The sequence below is a fragment of the Eleutherodactylus coqui genome, chromosome 10, assembly GCF_035609145.1.
Source record: "Eleutherodactylus coqui strain aEleCoq1 chromosome 10, aEleCoq1.hap1, whole genome shotgun sequence".
Lineage (NCBI taxonomy): Eukaryota > Metazoa > Chordata > Amphibia > Anura > Eleutherodactylidae > Eleutherodactylus > Eleutherodactylus coqui.
The window spans coordinates 65688057-65712893 of NC_089846.1; the positions used below are offsets into that span (position 1 = coordinate 65688057).

At 43.4% G+C, this 24837-nt stretch overlaps 1 protein-coding gene across 2 annotated transcripts in view; it reads right to left on the reverse strand.

The window, feature by feature from the left end:
* Nucleotides 1-24837, reverse strand: part of LTBP4 (latent transforming growth factor beta binding protein 4) — a 103895-nt gene that overhangs the window by 45172 nt on the left and 33886 nt on the right. For both annotated transcript variants that reach the window (XM_066581192.1, XM_066581193.1), the window contains exons 2-6: nt 13388-13603; nt 11242-11483; nt 8321-8423; nt 1358-1432; nt 1049-1171 (exon numbers count right to left, since the gene is read on the reverse strand). In XM_066581192.1, the coding sequence (XP_066437289.1) occupies nt 1049-1171; nt 1358-1432; nt 8321-8423; nt 11242-11483; nt 13388-13603 (759 nt within the window). The remainder of the gene's footprint in view (nt 1-1048; nt 1172-1357; nt 1433-8320; nt 8424-11241; nt 11484-13387; nt 13604-24837) is intronic.

Sequence of the window (24837 nt, forward strand, 5' to 3'; positions counted from 1 at the left end):
TGGTCAATGATATGTTTAGGCAAACTAGTGTACTCAACCCATGCCACGAAAACACACCCTACACCAGAATGGAACCACCACCAGCCTGCACAGTGCATTGTTGACAACTGCGGTCCATGACTTCATGGGGTCTGCGTCACACACTAACCCTACCATCAGCCAATTGGTACCATGACTCACTGAACCATGCCACATGTTGCCAGTCCTCTAGGGTCCAGTTGACCTCATGAGTCCAGTTGAGGTGCTGTGCCCAGGGTCATGGTGTTACAGAGGTACTCTGGTGGATATTCTACTACCAAATCCCATGAAAGCTAAAGAACACAGCATTGGCCTGCAGGATATGCACGTGGGACTTCCTGCTTTGAATGTGGATGTGATTTCTGCCAGAGTAGCATGGACAATTCTAGCCAGACACCTTCGGGTGCATTCATTAAGCACCTGTGAGCAGCCGCTGCGTTGTCCACTGTGGGTGGTTTCTATGATGCATTCCTGGCACACACATAACAACGTGGATCAATGACTGTTGAATGCCCGCATGACTTTGGATATGGAATGTCCTATCTGTCTAGCAACCAATATTATGCCTTCTTCGAACTTTGAAAATTCATGTCGCCTTGTCTTGAGCACGCTGCCAAGTGTTCAATATCACTCACAAGAGAACGCCTTACAACTCATAGAGGTGTGAGCATTCCCAAATTGTCACCTGAAGTATTGCCACTTTCTTATCAATTTACATATTGCTAACCCATGACTTTTGGCACATCTGTTTATAATAGCACATGGTAGGTGGGGACACTATCACAACTTTTACATTGAGGCCCAGGAACTTCACATAACACTTCTGGCAACAATATTGGCTCCAGACCCTAGTAATTGTCTCTTGCAACTTTTATTGGTTCAATTGCCACATTTAATAATTGGGGGTCCTTGATTTGCGTAAGCCTGGAGCAGTTATTCTGCTATTGCAGTGTTCACTCAGTACTGCTATTTCCGATAAAGATGCATACTACAAAATGGTGATACATTATTTCAAAAAAGACAAACTCACATATACAGCTGCTCCTTGAGGAATCAAGAAGATAGCCTTCTTTGCACAAACAGGAAAAGCTTCCTCTAGTGTTGGTGCAGTCACCGTTCTGACACAATAACGGATCCTTACATTCATCTATGTCTGCAAAATAAGACGGTGCAAGAAATGGATAAGAACAAGAACATATATAAAGGAGAAGAGTCCTAATAGAAGCATTCCCACTATCACAGCTCCGCATATCAGGTGGGCCCAGGATAGAATTACTGCTTCATGTAGGAGAGAAGACCGCAGGATCTGCAGGGTGATTCACTGTTGACTTGAGCTCACCTGTACATGTTCCATTGATTCTTTCAAAACCCTTAGGACAGGGTGATTGTGGATAACTGCCCAACGCAGGGTCTCCTGTGGAGAGACACGAAACATGCAAGACAAATTAAAGATCAATGACTTTAAGTCTTCAAACAGTTCTCTTCTGCTTATCAATTACAATTATATCCAGCCATATATCTGTTTTCGGGAAAGCTATGTGCAGGGCTTGACTGGCTGTTTAGGCATTTGGACACTGTCCATGGCCAAAGAGAGCTCATAACTCCTAAATCAAGCTTAACCCCTTAGTGACCAAGCTTTTTCCGTTTTTCCCATTTTTGTTTTTTTCTCCGCCCTTTTAAAAAATCGTAACTCCTTTATTTATCTATCGGCGTCGCTGAATGAGGGCTTGTTTTTTGCGGAACGAGTTGTATTTTTCACTGGTACTATATAATGTACTGAAAAACTTTAAAAAAAATTCTAAGTGCAGAGAAATTGAAAAAAAATGAAATTCCGCCATCTTTCAGTGCGTCCTGTTTCTACAGGGCACACACTGCAACAAAAAGGACATGATAACTTTATTCTATGGGTCAGTGCGATTACTACGATACCAAACTTGTATAGTTTTTTTTGCTGTACTAATTTTATTTTTTTCAAAGATATTTAATTTGTAAGAATTCCTTTCTGTCTCCATCTTCTGCGCACAATAGCTTTTTTTATTTTTCCGTCGACATAGTTGTGCGAGGCCGCATTTTTTGCGGGATGTCCAGTAGTTTGCGTTGGTACCATTCTGAAATACATATGACCTTTTAATCGCTATTTAATTGACACCGGCTTTCAGAATTGACAGCGGCATTTAATGGGTTAACGGCCCTGATCAGCCACTCGGCTTATCAGAGCTATTGCCGGCAAGTGTCGGCTGTAAGAAACGGCACCCGCATTGTATGGAGGGAGATCGTCGCGTGATTTCTCTTGATACATAGACCACCGATACAGGCGGTCAAAAGGCATATTGGCAGTCAATAAGGGGTTAAGGCTACCTACACAAGGGTGAGTGTGATATCAGTAAGAGAAACTCGCATCTGTGAAATTCCGATCCTCTCGCATGAGTTTCATGCGCGATCGAGGATTAAAAGTGTTTCCCATTCATTTCAATGGAAAGCCTCACAATCACATGCACACACTGTTATCCCGCCTCTGATTGGATGAAAAGCAATATGGCTGATTTTAATGCTCTCAAACAATTTATAACTCGGCTTTTGCATACTCCCAATATGGCAAATCTCAGTAATTATGCAGCGATACAGGAAAGCAGCATTTAGTTACCGTTAAGAATGCTAGGAAAGTTGAATATTTATGGGTACTACTAGCCTTGCCACCTTCACATATAGCATATATACTGTGGGCTTTCTTGTAATCTAGCTTTGTTACCACTCAGCCCTACATAGCAGAAATCCTATTCTGTACATTTCTGTAAGCTACAAACTGTCATGAACAGCCAAGACGTATCTCAGCACAAGTACATATATTAGACAGTTGTATACTTTATAGTAGCTGAGCCAGAGAACAAGTCTGGGAGAGGGGAAGGTGTAAGGGGGCACTTATTTATACTATTCTTTTGTAAGAGATTACAGGAAATACAGCATGTATAGTAAATCAGCGGCCCACCATCCGCAGGCCTTTATGATAACATATACTGTGCTCTAGGCTAAGCTGCCCAAACACGTTAGGTAGATTTCGGCTGAACGCTTGTTGGTTGAACCCACAACCTTTTGTCCTCTAATGCCACTTTATTAGAGTGAACCATTTCCTAGGATCGCAATACAACTTAATGGGGTATTCCTAACTTAAGGCCCATTTACAAACAATGATTATCACTCAAATTTCGTTCAAACGTCCGCAGATGAGCGATAATCATTACGTGTAAACGCTACCATCATGCACTTTTCGTCTGATTGATGATTTTAATGTGAGCTTAAAATCCATCGTTCAGCCGCAAAGAGATAAAGTATCTCTCAAGAGACCGCATGCAGTGTTCTGAGCTTGAGTCGGGAGATTACAGCCCGTGTGCGAACAATGCAGCTGTGTGCAGAGCCCAGCCAACATGCTGTTCTCTGCAAATAGCTCCCAGTCTCCCTTTTACACGCAAATGGAGATGATAAAGTGTTAATGGACATTATTGTCCATTAACACTTGATCCAAAATGATCGCTAAAACATTCAATCTTGAAAGATTATCTTTGCGTGTAAATGGGCCTTTAGACATTTATGACATAACAAAAGTATATGCAGTAAATGTCTGATAGTAGCTGGATCCACTTCTAGGACTCCCACCTATAAAGAATGGGGTTACCCTTCTCCACCATTCACACTCCAGAGAGGAGGAAACCCTGCATATGGCTCTCTTCATTGTAGCTTTTTTGAGATGGTAAAAGAGCTGAGTGGTTTACTACTTCAATAAACTACAATGCTGATAGCCGCACTCATGGATGTGCACCTCATCTACTCCTTTCTGGTGTGCCACAGAGGAAAGCCAGAGATGGCCACACAGGGCACCATTAGTATTTTCTCATACCTACTAAATGCCAGTTTTTTTCTTGTTTATGCAAAGTTATTAAAGCACAGTAATAGAACTGAGACTTTAAGAGGTGGCAGGAAGGAGCAGCAGGTCTCTGAGTGGCAAAGACACAGAAAGTGAGTCTGTGTGTGCAGCTATGTTGTGGAGGGAGGAGCTGGAGATAGTCTCCTGTGCAACATTACGGGGACCCAGTCACCACCCTATGGGCTTGGACTCCAGAGACTGCTGCTTTCTCATTTCTTCCTTATTGCAACTGTTGGTTTGCAAAAACCAGGACTTGTAGCCCCAGTAACCATGTAGGGATTTTGAGAGGTCCTATACACTGGTACTCGACTTTTAACACAATACCGCTAACGTGGGTCCTCAGCAATGGCCAACCAGTATGTGGGTTGTGAGTGACCCCAGAACGGGACTTAAACTTTATCTGTTTCCTTTTACCGTTCATTAAAATGTATGACTCAAAGCATGCTTGTTGGCTCCCGAGCACTATGTGAGCCTCCATGATAGCAATACTGTGCCAGATCACTGGTGAAAACCCGAGCTAGATACAAGGGCCCCCTCAGCAAATACAGCAGTCATTGTGCTTTATGCCCATTGCCCATAGAGGAAATAAAACAGCATTTTACTGGAGTGCTCCTTCAAAGTAGACCATACCAAATGACTTTGTAATGTGTATGAGCATGTCCTGACCCTCTCCCAGTGACATATGGAGGGAAGATGGAAGATCGGGAATGTTGGATTTCAGCATGCGCAATCCTCCAGGCATTTCCCTCTCTCTAGTAAGTCCACATTCTTGCCCAGACAAGTATGCATGGGAGCGAGGGTTCGGAAGAAATAGTTTTTAGCTGAACAACCTAAAGTCTACGTTTTAAAGGCAAAATTTGATATTGCTAGATTGATTCATGCAGCTGACCAAGTTTAACCGCTTATCACGAAAGAGCTATACAGCATTATTTTAATCTACTAATTGAGACCATTTTCTGCAGATCGGTATGTAGTTGCTGACGTGGTGATGCAGCGCCATGTTTGGAGATGTAAAATTACTTTATTTACAGTATAACTGCACCAATAAAAATGAATTCCTAAAAAAACGCTCCCATTCTTATAAACAGTAGACCTTCCCTCCTGCCAAAGTTTACTAACAACAATGCATTAGCAACATAATTTGTGACTGAGATGATAGATATTAGTCTGTTGATTTGCCAAACTGCAGCATAACACCAGGGTCTTTTGTGAGTTATTGGAACATTGTCCTCCGTGGTGATGACTTATGAGTGGGAAGAACTCCTGTGAACCCAATAAAGTTTCTCCCTTGTTTTGTAATCACATTTATCTATCACAGATGGACAAGATCTCGGCTTTCTGGGTAAGGACAGATGGGACAGATGTGTGCTTGGCATGACTCTCTCAGTATAATGATGTGGGTGGTTTTTGGAAGACATTAGCTCCCCCTCGAAGGATTGATTGCATGTTTCTTTTTCCCAGCCCAGCCACATCTCGCCTGAGGTAATGAGTGATGGCGCTCCAGTGTTATCTCTTACTCCGCGCCAGTTCTACATGTCCCCATCACTTATCGGTTGAGCACATTTTGTGTTGTTCCAGTTAATCCTTAAAAATGCTCACACTGCAGTAGTGAAAATAAACGTGTTGATATCAACAACCACGTCCTGTATCATGCATCTATGCGTGGACTTTGGCAACAAGATTGTTGTCCCCTCCCGGACATTGTTCAGACAAAGATTCTTAAATCAGTGCTGTCTTTGTCCTCCTCTACTCCATAAACAATTTCTCAATACGTTTTTAGTACACAGGACCTTTAATACTGTTGTTATAGATTTAGGGCTAGGGAGGTTTCAAAATGTCCTAAGTGTCTTTACAATATGGGTTCTATCAAAGGTGTAACTACAAGCTCTTGGGCCCCAATGCAAAATCTGTAATAGGGCCCCCTATCTTCCAAGTGCCATATATAATACTGGCATCTTCTTATATGATAGAGGGACCTTTGGGCCCCCTAAGGCTGCAGGGTCTGGTAGTGACTGCTACCTCTGCACCCCTTATAGCTACGCCCTGGGTTCTTTGATTCATATGTTGTGGAATTGCCCTAAAATGAACATTTTCTGCTTAGGTGGTGTAATTGATAAAATCAATGACTTATTTGAGTGTGATCTTTTACTTACATTGGCTGAACTATAAACTGCTGAACCCGACTTTATCTTTAGCAGTTGTCTTTACTGAGTACTACTACCCATGTCTTCCACTACTCAGATACACCTAGGACTTACAGTAGAGCCAAATATTGTAACAACTGGACATTACAAGAAATATAGATAGGAAGCATGTATTAACACAGTAAAACACAAATTATACGAGGGACTCACCATTAGATGACAGTGGCAGAGGGTGATAATAACTGGATGAGGACAAATATGATAAAACTGGCAGGGGAGACTGGAGCAGAAGATATGGAACCAAAATAAGGACCAGAGAAACTCTGTCCCTAAAGCTAGTTCTTCCTAAGTCTTCACCTAATCTTTCCATGATACTATCATTCAACACTATCCCTGAGAACAAAAGGGCAATAGGGCCCAGACAAGAAGCTAAGCAAACAATGCTGAAATATGACGCAAGCAAGACAGAAAATGACAAGCAATAATAAAACAAACCATGGACAAGGAAACATGGACTGGAGTAGAAATAACTAATGAATAAAACACTATGACTGAATAAATAAGACTAGAACAAGGTACTAGTAATTAGAACAAGGGATACTGGATAATACACGCATCATCACAACTATCAACCTCACCACACTGCACAAGCCAAAGACACTTAAAGGGAAGATAACCATTGTAAACTCAACCCTAAGCAAGATAGGCAAAGCAATGTGATCAGCGGACCCACTGCAATGAATCAGCTTTGAGAACAGTTACATAGCAATACTCCGGACCTGGTGGCATGTGTGTTGGAAATAATTTATCCTCCTGGATACAACTACCAAAACAATGTGGGTATTCTGAAGTATTTATAAAGTACTCGTAAGGTGATCTTATATTTTTGGATCACTAAAAATCACTAAAAATATAGCTTCAATTGATAACTGGACTTCTCGTCTCAATAACATTGTAATTCGTGAAAGCACATACTATATGTCTACCGATCAGTTGGACATTTGTAATGAATCTGGGGTTTTGTGTAACAAAATAAAAAAATATTTGTTGTGGAGAACTAGCCTGTTCTAAACGTTTTGCACTTCTCTTGCACAGGGAGGGTTATGGGTTGGAGGGTAGGGATCTTTTCTTGTCTACAAACTGTATGCATTCTATGATACATGTTATTTTGCTAATGTCTTTTGTTTCATTAATAAAAAGTACTTAATAATGAAAAGAAACGCATGTATGATGTTCTCTGAGATTCAGCAAATATATCACAGTCAGGAACATGTAGTACACAGGAAGGAAGTTGGATCGCATCAATTCATCACACCAGGTTTAATTGAAACTCTCCCTAACTTAACAGCTGAAGAGACTGGGAATAGCTAAAGTAGTCCCTGACATGTAGCTAAGTCTTATATAGGCCTAACGTGAATATAGCAGGGAAAGCTGGGCAGAGCACCACTAAGGGGAAAGTGCAGACCAGAAGTAAACTGTGCAGTGATCTAAAAAGTCCTGGGTGCTAACTTGGATGTCACCTCAACCTAGAAGTTCTTCAGCTGAACGTCTCTAGTGTAACCTTCTTGCTACAATACACCACAAACAGGTCCACCAAGCAATACATTTACAGTGCCCATACACATAAAGTTGGGTTTACACCTGCGCTTTTCATATCCACTGTTTGGCTCTATTATAGGAGATGTACAACAAAAAAATGGAAGTTCTGGATCTGGCACATGATGAGCACTAACAGTATCTGACAGACTTCATTACCTATAATGGGATCCATTGAGTTTCCATGATGTCCTCTGGCATTTTACTGTATAAACTAACGCTGCACTCTTTTGTCCAGTACATTATACTGGATCTGCACCAGGGAATCCAAATGGAGTCTGCTGTGTAGATGTGAACAGAGTCCTAGATGAAAATTAGCCAAAAACAGCAATTTTGGTTGACCAGCTAACTATCTAATTTGTATGGGGGTATCTCCACTCTCTGCCAAGATCTGCATTGAACATACCTAATCCTTTGTTCCAACAGGAGATAAGCCCCTAATAAAGCAACCTGGCCGCAGCTTATTCCCATTTCATCCTATTGAATATACAGCGTTGGCCATTCTGGAGACAGCTGTCTAAAGTGTTTGGGCATCTTTAAGATTATATAGCCGCAGCACAAATACCATATTGAAATTGTTAATAGATTACTATTCTTACCAAACCCCATTATAAGTTATAGTTTGAGAAGAATAAAAACTTACCATTAGGCCCAGGGCAGGGTGTGCAGTCATGGACCCCCCAGGCCACTCCAGACCCCCGGCAGCAGATGTCCTGAGTCCTTAGGCCGGGGAAAGGTGAACCACACTTAAATGAAAGAATATATCTGAATTAAGATGAAGGAAAAAAACAGATGTTCTGACATCAGGGTTAAGAAATGACATAAACTGAGCCCAGTGTTCACTAGTCCCATGTTCCTCCCAATGGTATAACAGTAGGATTGTTCTTTATGTGCTTTTCTGGGACTGCAATGTTTTGTCACATAGAACATTAGTATATTATGACTGAAGAAAAGGCTTCTTGATAAGACCCCAGGAGATAGTGCAGTCATCTTTTGGAAAACACGTTTTTTTCCCCTCATTCGTTAGGCTAAGATGTAGTCAATCAGCCTTGACGAGGATGAAGCCAGCAAATCGGCCAAGAGCCAACCACTTATGTATGAATTGTCTTGAGGCAGAGTCTTGAAGAAAGGCCATAGATATTATATAATTGTCTGCTCGGCCAAGATGAAACTTTTTCCAGCCTTTCATCTGTGGTTGTCGGCTTTTGATTGGCCATAACAAATGTTAATCGACAATCATAATAGAGAGGATGGTTTTATGATCCACCACCACCATTATCCTATCCCACCTTCCTCCTCTGGTGGCCATGGTGTACATACTCTTCAAAGGAGGCATACAGTTCAGGCATCTTCTCCTTCTCTGCTACCCGTAGGGCATGTGTCTGCGCCCACACGTGTGCTCTCAAAGCACCATCATACACCTTCCTAATTTATCCCCTGGTAATCATGGAGCACATCTGCTTATGTCAGGCACCTTCCCCTTAAGGAAGGTGCCTAAGCTTTTGGTTATTTTGGTCCAGATGAAGGTGCTATTCATTTGTTCTGACTTTCTTGTTTCTTACCCTGGCTATTCCTGACTTCTCTGCATTCTCCACTCCTGCCCTGGCTTGTTGTATTGACCATTCCCCTGTCTGCCGCTTACCCAGACTACTGTGCTGTTTGTACTACACTGCACCTGCTCCATGTACCCTGATCCCTGGATTGTGCCTCGTTCTGAAGCTATGCTGCCTGACTTGACCAAGATTTCTCTAACTGCGCTTCTGTTCACACCCTCAGGGGATCACTTCCAGTGTAAAGGCGTAGGGAACCCACAATGAAGCCCAGATTCCGACTAGTGGGGTAGAAGGGTGAAGACCAGAGTATCTCAAGTGTCTTCTCTGGATTTGGCCCAAAATCAAGCCAGTGTGTGGCACATTCGTTGATGGGGACACATGGCCATCTTTTAAAGGGAGTTTTCCGTAGGTTAATTTTTTCTTATGATGCTCAACAAAGTCCAGCTTCAAAGAATTATCCTTATAGTCTTATGTTGTGGGAATCTTACAGTCTTTCCCCTAATGTCTACGGCCAGTTCAAGTCTTCAGTGTTTTTTTAGATTGCATCTTGTATTATGTTCCAGATATAAGTTTAATGAAGAGTGGATCCAGATGAGATTTTGGGCAAAAAGCCAAAGTAATTGCACCTGCAGGGGTCTGATTGAAGCCATGTGCTAGCAGCACTCTATTGCCTATATTTGGTGTCGAAACTGATAAGGAAAATCTTCACATGGTGACTGTTTTTACATGCTTGTGTAAGAGACGCTTCATTTTCCACTTAACTCAATTTGACTGGATTTTAAAGTTAATTTTATACATTTTCTTCAGTATTTTCTTCTTAATTTTCTTCAATTCTGTTTTGCCGAATGCTGCGGATTCTGTGTGTGTTTATTTTTCTTTGTTTTTACTTCTTGTTGGTTCTCCAGAGAAGTGTTTAAGGCTGAGGTCACACTGCACGTATTCCCAGCCGAAATGTCATGGTTTTGCCGCAGCGGAAAAATTCGAGATTTACACAGGATGAGCGCAGCTTCAAAACCCGTGGCACTTAGCCGCGGGTTTTAGAGCGGCTTCACCACATGCTTTTTCCTGGCGCCCGGCTCCTCCATAGAGAGGAGCGAGGCCACAACGGGAAAAAAAAAGAATGGACATGCTGCGTCCCAGGAATTCACGCCGTAGCGCCGGCTAAGGCTGGATTTGCTGCGACGGATTGTCTGCCCTGTGTGGACGAGATTTTTGACAAATCTTGTCCACCTGTCTGGCTAATCCTGTGATTAGCAGCCACAGGCGGATTTACCGCACCGAAATTCAGCGGCAAATCCGCCCTGTGTGAATCCAGCCCAAATGTAACTTTTTGTCCTCTGTTGAATGGGATCAGTTGCAGGTAACAGGCAACTACATCACATGAGACCTGACTACCCATTTCTCTACCTAAACAAGTAGATCACTTCCAAACTCATTATCACACTCCGATGCCCACGTCAGTGGACTGTCTGACAGTGGAAGGTTGCGTAATGTTTTAAACTACATGCTCCAACCGAGCGGATAATGTGAAAATCATAATTGAGGCAACTCATACAGTCCTTCTTGTTAATCATGACTCTTACAGTTATTTTCATTAAAGAGGCTGTCCCACCTTCAAGATTGATGACATGCTGTCAGGATAGGTCATAAATAGTTGATCGGAGAGGTTCGCTGCCCAGGACTGGTGTTCTAATGTATGGAGCTGCTTTGTTGCCAGAAACAGACAGCTCCATATATTGTGTAGTGGCCCAGGCCACTGCACAATGTATGGAGCGGTCTGCTTCCAGCATCATACATTACTGGCCCCAGCAATCAGTTGATCAACAGGAGTCCTGAGTAGTGGACTCCCCTGATCAACTATTAATGACCTATCCTGATCAATCTAGGAAGTGGGACAATCACTTTACAAAAATCAAAAAAGGAAGGGGTCTCTGTTATCCATACAAAGCAATACTATTGGACCAATACTTCACAGTTTCATTTGGTATCCTAGGCCAGACACTTCACATACCTGCCCATTTTGAAGTTGTCTGAAGCAGTACCCATAGCCGGAGTTTTCAGTGTAGCCATTAATTCTGGGGCTGCTTTGAGCCTGTATTCTATACATAGGCACCCTGTTCTCCTGGCGGTGGGAGAAACCCCTATGGTCAGTATTAGTGAGACCATGACTACCGTCCACGCGTTCCACCTGATGAATGTTGACAGAGGCCTCTGGAGGGTGTTCTACGTGGACTTTAACGATGGATGCTCCACCTGTTTGAAGATAAGCAAAATTAAACGGTTGACCAGGTCCCATTTATTTACAATAGGTTGTATGTGTACCCAGAGATCTACACTAAATGGCCACTTTATAGTAGTGTGTTGGATCTCCTTTCAGAACTGCTGCAATTGATCGTGGCATAGATTCCAATTGTTATGATTGTTTTGTAGGGATATTGACCCATGAGGACAGGAAGCTTCTTGTAGATGCCGCAAATCAGATGTAGGTCCTGACATGTTCTGATCAGGTGACAGATTAAGGTCATCAATTCATGCTACTTGCACCAAATTCTGACCTCCCATCAGCACGGTGCAACAGGAATTCACCTGACCAGGTGATGTTTTACCACTACTCAGTGAATCCATTTTTCCGCTCTCTTGCCCACTGGAGTCTCATTTGTTTCAGCAATGGCACTGGAAGTGGTCGTCTGCTGTTATAGCTCCTCTGTGCTAAGAAATTAGTTATATGTTATATCTTCGAAATGTTAGCTAGAGCACCAGCGTTGTATCTGGCTGTAATTTGCATTGACTGTGTACCACCTGTTTGTCAGAATGATTCCTGGCATCCGCCTCTGACCCCATTTGTTGATGAGTTGTTTCGGTCCCATTTTGCTTCACACCATTCTCAGCATACTCTCCACACCGTTACACAAGAAAACCCCACAATTTCGGCAGTGTAAGAAATCCTGGCCTCGGCGAGTCTAGCACCAATAACCAGGCCTAGTTGGATGTTGCCTGGATTGCTGGATTTTCCCCATCTAATGTGGATTCACATTGAAACTGATGCATAGATTTTTATGCTGCACTTTGAGGTCATGGGTCTAACGTCTATATGGGGACGCTCCAATCATGAAAGGGATCTCTAATAAAATGGCCAGTCAGTGTATGCATGCATGGTATCCATATAGCAATCTATGTAGTCATACATAGGTTAACATACAACAATACATCTCCATAATACCGGAACACATTGCTGAGCTGTCATTTTTCCTAATATCATTACTAGGGGTGGATGATTGTCATATGCGATGGCCCCCAGACCATCACTCCAGCAGTGGGGCTAGTGTGCCGCTACACAGCAAGGTCGTCATGAGCGCCCAAATGAAACCTGGATTCGTCAGTGAAGACAACCCGATGCCACTCCCTAGCAGTCCAGTTTTGTTGTTCATGACACCACTACAAATGAAGGCGACTGTGGGTGGGTGTTAAAGGCAGGACACGTAATGGGCACCGTGAGACCAAATGTCCTTCATCTAAGCTCCTGGAAATGGCTCCAACAGACACGGGGGCCTGTAATGATGGTGCCAGCTATCTCTGGATAGCAGACAAGTAAACAGTTGGAGCTGCTCGTGCTTGTTGGATGATCAGACGATCACCTCTACTGGTGGTCTGTCGAGGTTGTCCTGAGGCTGGTCGCCTTGAGTGCCCTCACGCATCCACTGGTCCCAACACCTCCTAATAGTCTGGTCAGAACAGTCGATATGACCACCCAGCTTCTCGTATTCCGGTAACGCTCCACGTTTTAAACTCTGTTTAGTGGCCAAATTTCTTTGATTGCGTCAGAGGCGTCTAGTGGTCAAAAAGCTCTACACAAGTGGAAGAAGAAGTCACTACACACAAGAAGCCTCTGAGAGACTTTTATAGGCCAAGAGTGAACCACTTTTAGGGCTTTAGGTGGCAAGACCGTTCATCTAATCACCACAACTCTAATCCTTTGTATATCTGCCTGAGATGTAACTGCATGCTGAGTTTTGGAGCAAATGACAACTCCTTCTAGGGGTGCGATTTTCTTTGACAATAAGTGTATAATGAAAATTCCCCTATAAATATCACTTTAAAAATCTTATTGCACATATACATGTGCACGTAAAGAGATCAGTGCCAGTCATTCACCGTACCGTCTTTCTCTGGCTTATGGTTGGATAGAGGTAATGTGTAGACAGATTTCATCTTCAGATTGTCTTCCACACTACTGTTCCTGATTGTGAACGCAGCAACCCCTTCACTGTTGGGTAAAGGAATCTGGCAGAACTTCCCCGTAAAGTTTGGCGGGCAGAGGCACTTGTCCTTTTTAATGCATATACCTCCATTTTGACAGAGCAGTGGGCAAAGAACTGTGAAAAGAGAAAATACAGGTTAATATACTGCATAGCTTGTGTTAGGACTGTTAGGACATGAAGAATAATAATACTAGATAATACTAGGCATACACACTACAATATAGACCATCCCTAATTTGTAAAGTACATATGGACCCTTTGACGATTTGTCCATTAACACTTAGCCCTCCGGCACACTAGCGTATTTTGGACCATGCAGTGTCTGTGTTTATCCATAGACAGCACATGGCCCCATTATAGCCTATGAGGCTATACACATTGACGTTTTTAACACGGACCCATGGTTACATTGTATAACAATTAATTTAAAACACATGCAAAAAAACTAAACCTACAAAATATGCCTTTTAATTGATACCACTGCTTGTATAGTTCATTTGCTGGCATGGTGTAATAGTTATGATGTAAGAATATATTTGCTTTATCCACACAGATTACATGGTAAATCTAAAGGCATCTGAACGTTTAGGATTTCACAAAAACATCCGTGACTAGTGATAGAAATAGTGAAATTCTATATCCTCCACTTTCTGGCTTCTAACCACATCAATGTAATATAAACACTGAATGATCATTGCATTAAGAACATCTACTCAATAACGGGTTGGTTGTTGGTCCAACTTTTTAGGCAATTGCAGCTTTCAGGTGTTGATGAACACCCTTCATTCTCAACTTGATCCATTCCCGTTGCAGCAGCTCCATCCATTGGTGCATATTTTTTGCATAAGTGGAGCAGATCTCACAGGTCTTTGCAGCACAAACATGTTCAATGGGATTATAGTCTGGTGAGTTTGAGGGCCAAGTCAGTGTGGAGAAATAATTGTCGTGTTCCTCCAACCACTCCCTAGTGTTAAAAGATGGTACTGTGGTCATGGAAGACTTGCTGAAGATATGGGTGCAGATGGTCTCTGTGGTGTTCACTGTTCAAGGATTGCGGTATGATGACCAATGGTCCTAGGCCATGCAAGGAAAACACTCCCAAGACCACGACACAGCCACCATGAGCTTGTTGAACCCCAGCAGTACACCCATGAGATATGGCTTCATGTTGTTTACACCAGATGTGAACCCAGCCATCCATGTGGTTCAGCAACAAATGGGTCTCATCACTTGAGACAACCTTCTGCCATCTGTCCAAGGTCCACTTGCATCTTTCTTGAGTCCATATGAAGCGTTGTTGGTGATGACACAGGGTCATCAGGGGCACGCATGTTGGTCTTCGGCTATTAAACCCCAGTCGACACAAGGTACACCGCATGGTCATTGTGGAAATATGTCTAACTTCCTCGCTGTTGTATTGCTGGGTTAACTGACCCACTGTGACACATTGTTGATGAGATACCATACGCACCATCCAATGCTTGCCTCTAGGATCAACCACACGCGACCTGACATTATTGTAATCTTCTGTCGAATGTCTGTCCATGGTTCAACCAGTCTTGGTGCACTCTTGATACTGTGATTCAGGAACAGTCAACGAGTATGATTGTTTCAGAAATACAGGCACCACACCTCCTGCCACCAACAATCTGTCCACGGTCAAAGTCACTCAAGTCACCATGCTTTGCCATCACTGCCAAATGCTGCCTTCTACTCTACAGAGGATAGGTCAGCACTAGAGATGAGCGAGCGTACTCGGAAAAGCACTACTCGCTCGAGTAATTTGCTTTATCCGAGTATCGCTGTGCTCGTCCCTGAAGATTCGGGTGCCGCTGCGGCTGACAGGTGAGTCGCAGCGGGGAGCAGAGGAGAGCGGGCGGGAGAGAGGGAGAGAAAGATCTCCTCTCCGTTCCTCCCCGCTCTCCCCTGCAGCTCCCCGCTCCGTGCTGGCACCCGATTCTTCAGGGACGAGCACAGCGATACTCGGATAAAGCAAATTACTCGAGCGAGTAGTGCTTTTCCGAGTACGCTCGCTCATCTCTAGTCAGCACATTATCTTGAACGTGGTACCATGTTACTGATCACAAGATGCAATGTGTCTGCTGTTCGTAATGCAATGATTGTTCAGTGTAGAGTTAGCAGGTTCACAGCTGCTAAGCTATGCAGCCCCGCTAACTCGAGGACACGTCAGGTCCTTTCCAAGGTGGCCGTACACAGACAAATATATATTGAACCCCTTGATTTTGACAGGACCAGTCATCTAATGTGCATGGGGTATAGGTATTATGATATATGAAACAAAAAATAAACTGTCCCACCTTGCTTTCTTGCGCTGCAGTCTTGGTCCCATAAGCAGGTATACTCACAAGCCTTCACATTGCCATCCGGCTACTTTGGCTTTAGTTAGACACATATATTTCAAATGCAGGAGTCCGGCTATTGTGAAGAACCTTGCTTTTATTTCAATAACTTCGTGCTCATACAGACAAACAGAGTACGCGTTTCGGTTCGCAGAACCTTGCTCACCTCTAACTGACAGACATTGCATGGACTTTTAAAAGGCTTAACATATAATTAGTGAATTAAAAACACATGTAGTTAACCCCTGCATTGATTATCTCAACCTTGTTGTCATGACAACAAGGTTGAGATAATCAATGCAGGGGTTAACTACATGTGTTTTTAATTCACTAATTATATGTTAAGCCTTTTAAAAGTCCATGCAATGTCTTTCAGTTAGAGGTGAGCAAGGTTCTGCGAACCGAAACGCGTACTCTGTTTGTCTGTATGAGCACGAAGTTATTGAAATAAAAGCAAGGTTCTTCACAATAGCCGGACTCCTGCATTTGAAATATAGGTATTATGGGTGGATCCCAATAGAAGATATTCTTCAAAAGAGGTTTTGGCATGTTGGATGAAGAAGAGTCTGGTGGAGGCTTATTCCCCTCTGTCTATTGATATCATATGCCAATATGAGCATGCATGTGTATGGGAGGAGATCAGAAGGAATAGCTGTCGGACAACTATCTAAGGTGTACGGCCACCTTTATTAAGTGAGGAAGCGTTTTTGAGATCCATCACACCTGCATTTCAGCATGCTCTGTTTTGTCATTTGTCGTGAACAATTGCCCAAGTGTGTTGGCTACTGCACCTGACAATGGCCGAGAACATCCAACATGGCAGATTGATTTTTCCATACATATCTGCCTTTGTTCCCATTAGTTACGCCTTTTATACCAGCAGACATAAGAAAATGGTTGAAATCAGCCTTTGCAGCCATCTATAATGAGTAGCTTAACTTACTCGTCTGCCACAGTATAATGTCATATCAGATGGTCTAACTGGAGGTCAATGAATCCAAGCTTTGAAATGGGTGGGGAAAGTTGTTTTACATTTGTCATTTCATTGCAACCTTTGGGACAGAAATGTTGGAAAGCCTTGAATGTCTTTATGCACGGTCACGACAGCCCACCTACGTACCATATGCAGCAATGATCGTCTCGATGGCTACGACACAGCACACTGTAAGCCACTTTGTTAATCGGCCTCGACCCAATGTCTACATGGTCATCACAAAGACGCAGGTTCTTGAGCGTTTCTGTGACAGTGAGCAGAAGCAGACAGAACTAGGGTAGGTCCAGGACATTCCTGGTCCGCTAGATTTTAATCCAAACACCCCCTGCACCGTGCTGCAACGTCTGATGTAAAGCAGACACTCACAGAAACAGCATTGTGAGGTATAATTGGGACTGGGTACGTATCCAGAGAGGAAGGACGCCTGATTAACTCTTATGGTACTCAACAATACAACATTTCTATAAGACTCATTCGGAACAGAGGAACATTGAAGTAGATAGCATATCGACCTATATTTCACATTGTCAGAGATGCACTTTAACTGTAAACAGATGCCCATTTGGTTGTCTTCCAAACTAAGAACACTTCTGTACCTCCGCTAACTCTTGGCCTCAGAGTAACTTAAATAACAGATTGCTGCAAACATCCACAAAGCAATTTATATGCTGTTACGTTAAATGTAGGGATTATGAAAACCCAGCGAAAGGGTCATCGTGATATCACTGTTTATGGTTGTAAGACGTCAGCCAGTATGATTTGTTGATGGGATGTTGGAATCTGCTGAAAACATATGTGAAAAGAAATACTGTATGAAAGACACTGCAGGGGGAACATTAGCATCCATATAATTCGCATATGATCAAATACAGTTCTGGCTCACCAAAAGCTGACAAAACTTGCAAGAGTTTTGCAGGATACAATGATAGCTGCAAACTGGCGTGGAATAAGAGTGATCTGGATCGCCAAGCATTAAAGCTCATGACATCTAAGCAACCTCTATAGCCATTAAACACTTGGCTTGGGTTAATAAATTGTATTTATCACTCAATGTTATAACTGTCCAGTGGCTGTGGGACAGGGCCCCAATACTCAAATGGTCAATTGGCTACCATCATATACTGCAGGAGTCTATTTGAGAAGTTCTATAAGATTGGACTTACACTATCCTACCAAAAGTAATTGGACACCTAAGCAAGTATCAAAAGTAGCATTTATGTCCATATGTTAATACTTCGTGGGCTTTCTTTGGTCATAATGAGATAAGATGCTCTCTGTGGCATACGTTCTACTAACGTCTGAAACACTTCAGCTGGTATTTCCCTCCATTCATTCTTCAAACATCCGGCAAGTTCTCTCAAAGAAGATGGATGCTGTTTATATTTTCTGACCCGACATTCCAGTTCATCCCAAAGATGTTCAGTAGGTTCAGGTCGGGACTCTGTGCAACCGGTCCAATCATGGAACATCCATATCCTTAAACCAACCTAAGACAGCATTGAACTTGTGACAACGTGCATTGTTTTGTTAGAAGTATTGCTGACTGTTTCCAGAGTATTGCCACATTGTCAGTAGCACATTATTGTCTAGATTCTCAAGGTCCAACTCCATGTTGATAGTTCTTGCCACTACAACTAACAGACTGAGAGCATGCCATGTAAAACATCTCTATAACAGAACCTCCGGTGTACATAACTGGTGGCACATCACACTCAGGCAAAAGGTGTTCCCCAGGTACATCCATCTGATTTAAAGATGGAGTAGCATGATTCATCACTCCGTAGAACAATCTTGCATTGCTCAACTTTCCAATGACGATACTCTTTGCACCATTGTAGATGGACCAATGCATCTTCTTTGAAAAATTTTGTATCTTCTTTAAAAGAACTGAAGAGAGAACTTATGGATAGGGATAAAGGTCTGATCACTAGGGATCCGACCACCGCTCCATTCACTTCTCTATCCATAGACAGTGAATAGAGCAGTGGTCACACATGTGCATAGCGGTCTATTTTAATGGGGAACTCAGGATGCACAGATACATGTTTTTAATGGGAAATTTCTTTAATGTCATAACTATGGCAATGGCTACTTGGAAGTTGAATATTTGGCTATAAGGAAATTATATGACAAGCCACATTATAAACAAGGACTAATGTGAACAGAGCGAACTTGTTAATAACCCAACTGCAGTGAGTGATTATGAAGGCTGGGTTATTATAATGTAGTGTCCCAGAGTTAACGGGGCCCCTCCATAAGTATAAATGCATTTGTCTTGTGCCTATGTGTTGTCAGTGTCTTCTATGTTGCATGAATTTGATGTGTATTGCACCTCTGCAGCACTGAATGGGTTAACGTCTGGGTTATCTCTGGAAAATGTATCTTGTTGTGTGTCACATGATCACGTTTCATATATGTGTATGCTCGGTCAGCTCATCGTCCATCGTTTATGCAGCGGCCCTGCTGTCAGATAGTGATACTAGCTCCCGTGCAGCAGCATGGGAGCGAGTATGTGCGGGGACGAGTGTCGGGGATCGTTTGCCCGACATTTGTCCAATCTAAATGGGCCTTAAAGAGTCTGAGTTTGGAGTCTTGTCTAGCAAGTACTTCTGAGTGCAAGGAAGAGAGATGTTCTGCTGATTTAACCCCACAGACACTGATCAGTCTGTGCATGGAGATGAAAGAGGCTGAGTGATTGCCTTGTGTGTGCCCTGGGCCCAATTCACCCAGTCCTTTCTGCTATTGACCTGGAGGACTGAGATAGTGAAAGGAGCCGCCATGCAGCACTGGCTGCTTTCTTCCTAAGGCCTCCTGCAGACGGGCAGAAATTCCGTGGTGGGATTCCCCCCAGAATTTCCGCCCGTACATGCCTGCATATGATTGCATTACAAACCGCGGCATGCTCTATTTCTGTACGGGGCTTGCAGATCCCCGCACAGAAACATCACTCTCTGGCCGCCGACTCCACTCTGCGCATGTGCTGGCTGCCCGGCAGCCGGCACATGAAAGAGCCGGAGCTGTGGGAGTGGGTGAGTTCCGCGCTGCTCTCTGCAGGCGCTCGGGTGGGTCCCACTGCGAGAATTCTCGCAGCTGGATCCGACCCGGCCATCTGCAGGCGGCCTAAAAGTGAGTGTTGACTGATTGAGAGCTAGAGAAAGAGAGAAGGAGAGTGGCCGGGAACATAACCCTGCAGATAACTTGGACTGTGGACTCGTCTGTCATCCTGTGATTCCTCCCTGTCACACCACTAATGTTGTCTGCACCAGTGTCCTGATGGTTGATGTACAGAGTTTGGACAGTTCCCAGTTCTGCTTTGAAACGTTATCCCTGTGTGTGGACTCTTTATTGACAACGTCTGGATTCACCGCAGAGGATAGAATAGTGGCGTCACGAGTGACAAAAGGACCTTAGGGTAAACCACTACTTGGGTTAACCTGTGAAACTCCCCCAGCGGTAACTTGGACGGGTACCATGCTACCCCCAGGGGAGGAGATGGTAGAGCCCCGTGACAAGGCCTCAATCTACCTTGCTGTCTCCTTGGCTGTTAGCCTGCTCCTTGGATGCTGCAAAAAGACAGCATGGTGAATAAGAAGGGTAAAGGTAAAGTCCCCTGGTGCAAGCACCGAGTCATGATTGACTCCTAGGGTGACGTTACATCGTGACGTTTTCTTGGCAGACTGTTTTTGCATGATGGTTTGCTATTGCTGGGTACTCATTTTGCTGCTTTTTGGAAGGATGGAAGGCTGAGTCAACCTTGAGCTGGCTAGCTGACCCAAGTGGGGATGGAACCCACAACCACTGCGTCACATGGAGCTTCTGAATAGGAAGGAGGAATAGTATAAAAAGAAGGGCAGTAGCAAGAAGGGGCATGGAAGAAGGGCAGACCCCCGAGGGACATATCATGACAGTCTTCCACTGTAATGCTTGCCTAGTACATGATGGCTTTCTGTTTGTCATGTCTATGTTATCAGTGGATGACACGTGGTTTTTGGGATTAGACTTACTAGTTAGGTTTACCCATTATTGTGTATGTCCCAATATGATACTTGTTCATGGATTCACTGTTAAAGGATCTGCATCTTTGTTTTTTTAACATATCATTAAGGGTGACCCTTTTTGGAGATTTCCACATCAATGGGGAATTAAATGAGTGGGACCATAATGCCTTAACATCTTCACTCAAGCAAAGGTGATGGAGCTTAAGGGTCCTGGTTCATTGGAGGTCTTAGCTTTAGTACCTGAGTAGTTGACATCATCTTGTATGTCTCACTGACATGTCGGAAAGTATTTGAAGGTGCATATATCCTTTAATTGTCCCCTCCTGAGCAAACAGATATAGATGGAGGGCGGTTTTAGAGTATTTACAGTGGTTATCACCATTTTTATGGTTTATCATTATGGCAGTGACACAGATAATGGGTAGACATTGGTTTTGATAGGGTTAGAGGAAATTGGCCTTACCATTGCTATGAAAACATGATAGCACGGGAAATCTGAAATGTAGGAACAGCAATGATTCAAGGAACACACCATATCAATACCATATCATGCTCAGGATGGAAGCCGAGTTTGAGTCATGGTGTCCTTGGATGGCAGGGATGTGGTCATAGGAGAACTGAGATCTCATTACAGATATTAAAGGTTGATTTGCAAAGACCTTTGATTCAGAATGAAAAATTGACTTGCAAATATAATGGAGATCATTGCAGTGCCCATCGTAGTTATCACCATCACCTAGCTTTCCACGAACCCTGAATGGCATAACTAAATCGTAGTTGGTGTAACTTAATATAGCAGCATAATGCCGGCAATGCAATGAATAGAGAGCTGATGCAGAGGCTAGTGCAGCGTAAGGCTGGCTCACGTCTCAGGACAGGGAATATGAGGACAGGGGATTAAGAAAAAGGGAAGGGGCGCGGATTAAGAGGGAGAAAGAAACATATATATAACACGCAAAACCATCTGTGATAGCTGATGGAGTGGTATGTATGTTATACACAAGGGCAGGGGCTGTACCCTGTTCGAGGACATCAGGTTATGATTTAACAAAGCCTCATATGGGGTGGTCTTGTGTTGGACCTTATAAGCCCTATAATGATGAGAGCTCATAGGGCCGCATGTTCAGAGATTTTACATAGTCTTGGAGATTTACTAAAACCGTTGCAAAGAAAAAGTGGAGCTGTTGCCCATAGAAGCCAATCAGACTCCAGCGCTCTGTAGACATTACATCGGGACGTAGATTGGATCCGTACACGAGCGCCATCTCTTGGGACACGTGTACTTTGCACAGATAGTCTGCATGCGGCTACAGCGGGGAAAGCCTTGATCGCAGCAAAAAGCCTCCTGTGTCCTATACTGTACATTGCACCAACTGTGAGGGTGGAGGACATTTTTTCAGCACGCCCTATCTTGTTTTTGTGGCGTATTTATGAGCTATTCTCCCCCATTGATATCCCCCATGGAAGAGAACAACTATTATAAGTGGGTGGATATCCTGAGATTGCACCGTGATGTAATCACACTAGATGGAGCTATCCTATTATATAAACAGATACTTCCCTTTTATAACGTCCATAGAGCTATTATTACTGTATAACGTCATCTTACACCGCACTGATTAATATCTCCACCAGTAAGGTGGGGGGACCGACAAATAGTTGGAAGCAAAAAGTTCTGCAAGAGCACAAACCCTCTTCGGCATTACGTATGCACTAGTGCAAATGTTACGTATGTGCATAGAAAACATATATTGTTCTGCGTACCCTGCACTTATACCCTCAAAATGCCAGCAGGATGATCCTCTTTACTGTGCAGAACAATAACTACATTCCTTTTCTGCATATAATAGTGACCTCTATTACAGACACACAACTCCCTACAGTCCCGCACTGCCAGAACAAGCACCTTCCCTGCGACGCTGGTTTCCGGTGTAAGTCGCTGGGATTAGTCAGTCTTGGATTACTTGCATAAACCATTACTTATAATAATAAACCCTCGGAGTGTAATATCCCTAAGGGGTTATTCCAGAGCTGTAATAAGTGGTATATTCAGCATATTGTGATCGGCAATAAGTGAGTATGCAGGATGGAAGACGGAAATAAATATATATTCACAGTAATCTACTAAAATACAGACAATAATAGGTGAGAAGAGTCTCAGGATTTGCTGGAAAACCTTGTGATTCTTTAGTCCCAGCCCTAATTTTGACCTCATGCACACAGCATAGCGGCACGCCGAGTCCCATATTGTGTTGTGCTATGGAGCAGTAAGAAAGTCTACATATCTCCATATAGTGCTCCATATAGGTGGCATCTGATGGAGTATGCTGCGATTTGTTATTAGAGAAACTTCATATGCCTCCATATGAGATCGCAAGTATACCGCAATACAGGAAGGTCCAATGCACTTCTATAGTTCTGTGCAAAACAACTATGAACCCCATTCTTTTGAGAAATTGCAGCATGTCCAATCTTGCCCTCGCATCACTCATTGTTTTCAATAGAGCGGGCAAAGCATTGTACCATGTGCTAAGTGCACACAAGTGTTGGAAACAATTGAAAACACTCCGCGATCCTCCATTGCGGCTGTTAGCCGTACTGGAGGATCACTACTTCCCCAAAATGATGCGAGACGTTTTTGATACAAAAACTCCTTGCATCAGCAGGAAATCGCATGTTTGCGGGCGTGATATCAGGCCAAGTTTTACTGCCCAGTATCGCACTAGTTCGTATGAATTTAGCCTAAAGGAGATCTTCAGTGAGGAATATTCCCCATCTGGAGACAGGTCCCCCAGTGGGGAACTGATTACCAAGGGTCCGACTGCTGATATCTGGAGATAACTGCTTCAGGCAAGTCCTTATAGTCAGAAATATAGTACTAAACAGTGCTAATTGAAGTAATTGGGTGACCATGTTTGCACTTAACAGGCCCATATTGGCCACTAGACCACTGAAGGTCCAATGCTTAGAGCCATACCTTAGTCCTCCAGCAACTTCTCGTACTGTCTTGGGTACAGTCCTACGATGCAGTAAGCACATGTGGCTCAAAACCCCTGCTTATGTGCAACGGCCAATTGCCAGTAAATTTGTTTAGCCATTGGCTGCCACAGTTGGGTAAGGTTTTCATAGCCAATGGCTGCAGGATCTTACCAGAGTTTCAGCACCATGAAGATCTGGTGATCTTTAGTACATAGCAGTGCGCCGAGGAAAAAATGCACCAAATGTATTAAGAGGTTCATACATCATGATTGTCTATCCCTGCGCCAGAAATACAAGTGTGTACCCACTATGAGCTGGCATAGATTAGAGCTATAATTAATGTCAGTTTCTGGTTTAAATGACAGTAAATGTGTTGGACCGTGGAAAACTATGCCCCATCTGTAAGTACAACCCACTTTTTTGCCACTTTGGATTATGGTTCAACTTCACATAATTCAATGATTTTTTGGAATGTTAATCGTTCCGTATAAAAGAGCCCTTATTCTGAAACACTAGGGTATTTCAAAATTAACATACTTTCAAGATGCTGTTCAAGCGGAGCTGTGAGTCATGGGGTGGCACTGTGCCAGCCTCTCCCCACCCGCATCACCTGGAGTGACAGCTTTCTCCATGCTTGTGCATAAGGAGAGAGCTGCCACTCTAGGTGATCCGGTTGGGGTGAGTCCGGCGCGGTACCACCCCCCGTGACTTGGAGTTCTGTGTGGACAGCATCTTCAAAGTACGTTAACTCTGAAATGTCACGGTGTTTCAGAATAAGGCATACATGGGTGCACTGTATATACCTGTCCTGGGTTCATGCTGCCCGTTGGTCATGTAGCATGAATCGGGTGGCAGGTTCCCTTTAATTGTTGTAAAAAAAAAGGGCAAGTTCAGGCCAGAAACGCGTTGATACACCTAGATATATAAAGTATAGCTCTCAGGATACAGGAAAAACATATTTTTACTTGCCAAACTTCCATGCAAATTTTAGTGTTTTCCCTGTGGATCCTTTCGTCC